General features: G+C 44.6%; 1 protein-coding gene across 4 annotated transcripts in view; it reads left to right on the forward strand.

Moving 5' to 3' along the window:
* RNF41 (ring finger protein 41) overlaps nucleotides 1-7,797 on the forward strand; it is a 37,697-nt gene that overhangs the window by 19,617 nt on the left and 10,283 nt on the right. For all 4 annotated transcript variants that reach the window (XM_004700558.2, XM_045290155.1, XM_045290157.1 and 1 more), the window contains one exon: nucleotides 7,070-7,182. In XM_004700558.2, the coding sequence (XP_004700615.1) occupies nucleotides 7,093-7,182 (90 nt within the window). In that variant the 5' untranslated portion in view covers nucleotides 7,070-7,092. The remainder of the gene's footprint in view (nucleotides 1-7,069; nucleotides 7,183-7,797) is intronic.

Raw genomic sequence — 7,797 nt, forward strand, 5'->3', positions numbered from 1 at the left:
TTGCCCTCATCATTCTCAAAACATTTCCTCTCCACTTAGGCCCCTGGCATCGGCTCCTCATTTTTGCCCCCCCCTCCCCGCTCCCTCATGAACCCTTGATAATTTATAAATTATTATTTTGTCATATCTTGTACTGTCCGACCGTCTCCCTTCATCTACTTTTCTGTTGTCTGTCCCCCAGGGAGGAGGTCACACACAGTTCCATGTAATCGGTTCCCTCATTGCTACTCATTTTTACCCCTCCCTCCCCCCTCCCCGCTCCCTCATGAACCCTTGATAATTTATAAATTATTATTTTGTCATATCTTGTACTGTCCGACCGTCTCCCTTCACCTACTTTTCTGTTGTTCGTCCCCCAGGGAGGAGGTTTGTTTTAATTTTCTTAAGCTTCAATTTGAACTTGCATTTGCATATGAGCACTGGTGGTCTGTTCCACAGTCAACTCCTGGCCTTGTTTGGATTGATGATTTTGAGCCTCTCCATCCTCTTTCCACAAACGTCGTCCATTTGCCGCCTGTGTACTCCATCTGAACTGGTCCACACGTATAGTTGTTATGTGGTTGAAAAAGATAATTTGCAACAAGTAATTTGTTGGACTTGCAAAATTCTATCATGTGATCGCCAGTGTCATTTCTATATAAAAGCCATACTTCCCAATCGCCAGTCCTCCTTTGCTTCCAAGTTCATATATTGCAATCACCAGTAATTATCAGTGCATCTTGATTGCATATTTGATCAATTTGACTACAGAAGTTGGTAGAAGTTTTTGGTTTTGTCATCTTTGGCTGTAGTACTTGGTACATAAATTTGAATAATAGCTATATAACTGGTTTTTTTTAAAGCCGTTTTATTGGCATGTAATCCACATGTCATTCATATCGAGAAGAGTAGTAGAGTTGTACAGTCATTACCATGATCAATTTTAGGACATTTTCTCCCCACCTGCCATGTTCAGATCACTATTAAGTTGCCTTGTGTAATCATCAGTTCTTGAGAGTGCTCCCTCCCCACTTCCACATACATTGTTCCCTCCCTCGCCCCCTCCCTCCTGTCTCCCACTCCCCATCCCACCCTCCCCTATAAACCCTTGCATACATTCTTATCTCTGTGTGTCTACTCCTTCTGTTCTTAGAAAACTGGAAAGTCTAACAGAAACAAAAAAATTAAGTGGTAAGGATAAAATAGTAACAGAGTAAAAACACAAATAGTGGGTAAGATAGAAAAGACCACTGTGAATATGTAAGAAGTCAGGGAAGAAATTTTTGTTATGAACCAAGCAAGTAATACCTGCATCTCTAAAAATCTCATGGGGATCTGCTAGCGACTTAATCAGGCTAGAGTGTTCGCAGTGTAGGCTCTGATACTTTACCCTTTTTGTCCTATTTGAATTTTGTTATTGTTGTCTTTGGATCACACAAGCTGGTGTGCTTCTTCCATGTGGACTTAGTTGACTTCTCGCTTAGATGGCTGCTTGTTTGAATACAAATTTTTAAGACCCCAGACAATATTCCAATTGATAGCCGGGCACCATCTGCTTTCTTCGCCACACTTTGCTGCAGCACCTTTATCTTCAGTGATCACTTCATGAAGGTGAGTATTGAACAGGGTCCTGTTATCAGAACCAACTGTTCTTGGATTGGGGCTGGAGTCAGTGGGAGCCTGTGGGGTACGGGTCCCCCACACTCAAAGGGTCCTTGGGAGCCCCTTTGCGGTTGTGGAAAATGATAAAGACAGGCAGACAGTAGGGCACAGGGTGTCGTTGCCCCTGGGTCAGGACCAAGAGAGTGAATGTACTTCCAATGGCTATATATATTCGTGGGACTTACAGATCTTTCAAAAGCATACACAACATACAGCGAACATATTACAGAGTTGACGGGTAATATCACAAGTGGGTAACATAAACAAGCAATGAGGTGAGTCATCATTTTGACCTAGTGCTAGCTGACCTCAGATGCCCCTGAGCCCTCCCCAGGGGAGCACTGTATGATCTTTATCAGAAAAGGACTTCAGAGAGACTGCTTAGCTTTAAGGTGGGTTGAGCTATAGAACCTGATTGCTCTTATCTACAGATAACCTTCAGGCACAGGGAGTAGCCAGGCGTAGGTATGAGATAGCTTTTGTGGTAGCTTCTTTATGACTGCTCCTTAAGAGGGGGTTCTTGGAAGCACTCTGTTCAGTCGTGAGAATGTATGTTAAGATTTATTTATATCAGAACCATGAGGGTCTTCCCCCATTGGAGTTGGCTTTCCAGGCCCATAGTGATGAGCATGGAGGATTTAGCTACCTGACGTTCTCCTCCTGTCCCTCAGTTTACCACAGAGGCCCATACTCCATCTGTTTGTCCCTGGGTATGCATGATTCCAGTTTAGATTGGCGGTTGTATTATGACAAATTCAAAACCCCGTAAGTTAACTGGTCTCTGTATATGTATGCATATTCTTGTATCACTCAACAGCATTGTACTTTAGGATCAATCTTGAAATGTTCTTTTGGATAATGGATGTAACACTATTTCTTCTCAGTCCATCATTCCCACGATGGTCAAACACAATTGTCCAGTTCAAAATGGCCATTACCAATATATTTCAGCTCAGCAATGCCTTGGATATTGATCGGTTTAGGTTTAATTTCATTTTTGGCAATGTCTGATTTTTTAAATCCAATACTTCATGCACTCCACATTATGATTATTATTGGTTGCTTGCAGCTGTTTCGGGACTGTCCGCAAATGAAAATCCTGAAAGCTCTAGTCTGTGGGAAACCAGGAACTGGGAATAGAGTGTGTGGGAACAAATTCTCCACACTCCTCTTTAAAGGAGTCTGGGAGGCTGAGATACTCGTGGAGGGAGACCTTCACGCTCACAGGGGGAGATGAATCTCAGTTACATTCTCCCAACTGAAGCCCTTCCCCATGATGTCGCCCGTAATGATGACCGTTTGAAGGTGCTACTTGCAAGCACATGGTTGCTTATATGTACACTTGAAGGTCAAGTGCTTGAAGGCTATTCCTGAAGATTGTCTGCCATCAAGACCGCCCACCTTAAGGACAGCCCCCTCCCTTTTGATCAGGGTCATAGACTGTTCCCCTGGAGAAGAGCTCAGGGACACCTAAGGTCACGAGAGCTCAGAGACGACCAAGGTGAAACCACCCTCTCAACCCCAGAACCCACCCATCTTGTTGCATATGTACCTTCCTGTCACATCAGTGCCCCTGGCATGTCTCCTTCATCTTAGGCCTCTGTCCTGTTCCATATGTGTATGATGGGGGGCTTGCATGCCTGAGATTTTGTAAGCCTGTGGTCTCCATAGAAGAGGTGAGCCCTTGCATGCCTTGTCTGATGTTTCCTTAATATATCCTGCAATGACACCATTCTCGCCTGTGGAGGCTGGTCCACCACTGTCATGAAAGCCGCCTCTGCGTTGAGGCGGCGGCTCTTCTTTAGTTGTATTTTAAGTGCCTCCAGCACTCTGTCACAGAGCCGTTCTGCTATTCATATGGTTCTCACTAGCCATTTTGTGGGGGTGGGAAGCAGACCACTACATCCTTCTTTGTCTGGAACCTCTGCTGAAACCTGTTCACCATGGACAACCCTCTGATAGGTAAAATCCCTCTGACAGAGCTTCTAGCACCCTAGCAACACCAAAGCCACCACAGATGACAAGCTCATTGACGGGCGGTGGGATAGGGTGCTATCTAGACCAAATAGTAGGGGTCCACTATTGCCCAGCTGCTGGGCAGCAGCTTGTAAGCCTACTACCATGTATTTTATTTGTTACAAATATGGAAAGAACTGTGCTTGATCTGTATTGGATGCAGACATGAACACAAATTCCTTTTCAAGTTTTAGAATGGTTCATTTAATAGTGGAAATTTGATACATACAGAAGTAATTATAACCATGTATAATTACCACATGCCTGATGTTCTGCATGCATTACCTCCTTGAGGACCACGCTGAAAACCACTTTTATTATTCCAGTTTTATCTCTTAAAAAACAAAAACCTTTAGGTTTATAGCAGTACCTGGCCTGCCTCCCAAGGTCACACAGAGAAGTAGATGTAGATAGTCAACCCAGTACTGTACTGCACTTTGCATGGACCTTTGTAAGGACCTCTTTGAAAGGGGTGAAACGTGATGTGGACCAGCAACACAGTACTAGCAGAGTAGGGGAGCTTCTGGATCTCATTAGACTTAGTCTGGATGAATGCCTTTATGGGATTACATGCTTATGATCAGTAATTAAATATGATGTTGACAGATGTGGCAGAAACTGACTACTGTAGAAATTGATGAACAAACATATGAAGAGATAAATAAAATACTAAAATGGAATGTTCTTTTTTTTTTCTTTTTAAAATCATTTTATCGAGGACTTGTGCAACTCATCACACTCCATCCATCCATCCATCCATTGTATCAAGCACATTTGTATATGTGTTGCCATCATCCTCAAAACATTTGCTTTCTACTTGAGCCCTTGGCACCGGCTCATTTTCCCCCCTCCCTCATGAACCCTTGATAATTTATAAATTATTATTTTGTCATGTCTGACACTGACTGATGTCTCCCTTCGCCCACTTTTCTGTTATCCATCCCCTAGGGAGGGGGTAAATGTAGATCCTTGTGATGCCCTCCCCTTTTCTCCCCACACCTTCCCCTTCACCCTCCTGATATGGCTACTCTCATTATTGGTCCTGAGGGGTTCACCTGCCCTGGATTCCCTGGATTTTGCAATGGAATATTCTCATGCTCTTTGCTCCGGGCAGTGGTGGTGTGCTTGTTGCTCCTCCACTGAAAGTGACTGAAACCAAAATGTATCTAGTGTGGAAAAGAGAGGACTTTGTACCATTACTTCATTAATGTAGGCTATATTCAAGAAAACCTCTGTGAACTTTGATATTCAGAAGTGACCAAGGGTCTGTCCTCTTCAGAGTTAATTTGAGGATGATTTTTAGCTAACTCACAAGTTCTTAAACCTTTAAATGGCATTTTATTTTTCTCTCACCCTTCCGAGAAATGTAATCACAACAGTGCAAAAATAAATCAATAAAAATCTCTGTGCCCGCAATCCCCACTCTTTACATCTCTGTTTCTTAGCAGGATAGCTTGGTTCCCAGTTCCCGAGAACCGTCTGATGGGCCCGGTCCCTCCTTTCTAGGCCGTCACAAGTTGATGGCCGGTCTGTGATTTGGGCGCCCTGGTCAAGAGCTCATCCTTAATCCAGTGAACCCACCGGTTGGGTACACACGGAGAAGTTTCCATCACTGGTCTTTGGATTTGGCCCTTGTGAACCCAAAGAAGGACATGGCAGCTGGGCCTCGAGTTCTCCTGAGCATGTTGTCTTTATCCCCATGGGCACTACTTAAGGCCGTGGTTCTCAACCTTCCTAGCCTACGACCCTCTCAGTCAGTTAGTTCCTCATGTGGGTGACCTCCCAACCATAACATTATTTTCATTGCTACTTCATCACTGTCATTTTGCTCCTGTTAAGAATCTGGTGACTCCTGTGAAAGGGTCGTTCGACCCCCAAACGGGTCAGTGACTTAAGTGCAAACGTTCACCACCTGTGCCTTGCCTGGGCGTTCTTCCTGTCCCAAGTCTCACCTGTTGACCGAGTGATTTTAGAAGGGAACCTTTCCTAGGTCATCCTTTTTTCTCTCTTCAGTGGCTCCCTAGCCTTCGGGATAAAGCCCAACTCCTCAGATACGACTTCTCATGGCCTGGCCTGTGCTTGCCTTGGCTGCCTTGTACCTTGATAGTCCATTCCTTACATCCTTCAGGTCGGCCTGTTTCTGAGCCCAAACCATCATGTATCTTCTTACATCAGGACCTTGAATGTACTCTTTCATATGCTAAAACCTTAATGTGCTGGCCACCAGAAACACCTCTGTCCTGTAGAACTGATTCCTGGTGACATGGAGTCCTAGAAAACTTGCCAAAATCAGCGCCTCCTTCAGCTTCCAGCCTAGGTTTGTTGTTTGTTTTCGTTCTCTCTGCCGCCGAGTTGATGCTGACTCACAGCCGGCCCTTGGGTTTCCGAGACTGTACTGTTCACTCCGGGAGTGGAAAGCCCAGTCTTACTCCCCGCAGCTGCTGGTGGTTTCAAACTGCTGACCATGCGATCGCAGCCCGAGGTGTGACCACAACACCCACGGGCACCTCCAGCCTAGATGAGGTGTCCACATCCCTTGTCCTCCTAATGCCCTGTGCTTACCTCATACCAGAAGCCCTTTGTCACTTGTACTTTAAATGTTTTTGGTTTTGGGGGGAGCCATTAAATGTATGCTTATATTGTTTGAATAGTAAGTTTGGTTGATTTTCCTTTATAGTTCCTAGATTCTGTGCCATAACAAAACCATTTTTTCAGAGGATAATATAACAACAATATTTTTATGCTTATATTCAAATTTCTAAACTACTTGGAATGTATTTTTTTATGTGGAATAAAATAGAATTCAAACTTTATTTTTTCTGTTTGCAAAGCCCATTGTTCTAGGATAGTTGATTAAAAATATGCCCATTTGCCCTTTAATTTTTGATATAGGACATCTGTAATATGTAATAATTTAACATATTTGTTTCTGAATTCTCTTTTCTGTTCCACTTTTTAATTCCTAAATCTTTTCATTGTTTTCATTTCTTTTTTTTTTTAATCATTTTATTAGGGACTCATACAACTCATCTCAATCCATACATACATCCATTGTGTCAAGCACATTTGTACATTTGTTGCCATCATCACTCTCAAAACATTTGCTTTCTGCTTGAGCCCTTGGTATCAACTTCTCATTTTTTTCCTCTCCCTGCCCGCTTCCCTCTCCCTCATGAACCCCTGAAAATTTAGAAATTATTATTATTTTGTCCTATCTTCACCCACTTTTCTGTTGTCCATCCCCCATTTAAATGTTCATTTATTTAATGTCTTTCCCCATTAGAATCAAGGCTTTTTGTTCAGTTGTTGTTTCTGCCCCAAATGAATGGCACAAAGTAGGCGCTCAGTAAGCATTTGTTGGCCATGTATTTTTGTAGGCTTTCCTGAACCGGTCTCTTGTTTCTTCTTGCAGGGCCTGGGTTTCAGTGATGAGACATGGGGTATGATGTAACCCGCTTCCAGGGCGATGTCGATGAAGACCTGATCTGTCCTATTTGCAGTGGAGTCTTGGAGGAGCCGGTGCAGGTGAGTTAGCCTGGTGACAGATTTGGGGTGACAGCAGTAGAAGTTGGAAAACCGTCCCCCAGCACGAGACCTGGGGCTCCCCATCCCCCGTGGTGGCGGTACAGAGGAGCAACAGTTACTGGGGAGATAGGCCTTCGAGAGTCTGTCGCCAGTGAATGCCACGAAGGCTCCTGGTCTCCTGGTGACTGTACCTAGCACGTGTGATGAGTGAGGCTAAGTCTGACGCGACATCTTCCTGCGGGAGTCTCCTTGTCCTCACTCTGGAAGGACCAGTGACTCTGCTGTCATGCCTGGCTAGCTGCAGATCATCTCATCTTCTGAGCCAGGGGACCAGTCAGTGAGGCCTTATGGTTCCTCCCTTAGGAGTTACTGTTTGACCCTCTGCCCACTTCCAATCACCAAGGGAACATAGATGCCTGTGCTGAATAAAATCAGACTGTTCCAGGATATATCTGACCAGAGCACATAGGAACAGATGACGGGGGAGGAGGAGAGACTGGAGCACATCCTGGCCCACCAGGCCAAATAGAGCAGCCAGTCCACAGAGAGGACCACATGGCCAACCCCACTATGAGACGAGATGCTCCTCACTGGCCCATGGCCCTGCGGGGGACA

Source organism: Echinops telfairi, unplaced genomic scaffold, assembly GCF_000313985.2.
Source record: "Echinops telfairi isolate 266 unplaced genomic scaffold, ASM31398v2 ScPeMD7_2;HRSCAF=8, whole genome shotgun sequence".
NCBI lineage: Eukaryota > Metazoa > Chordata > Mammalia > Afrosoricida > Tenrecidae > Echinops > Echinops telfairi.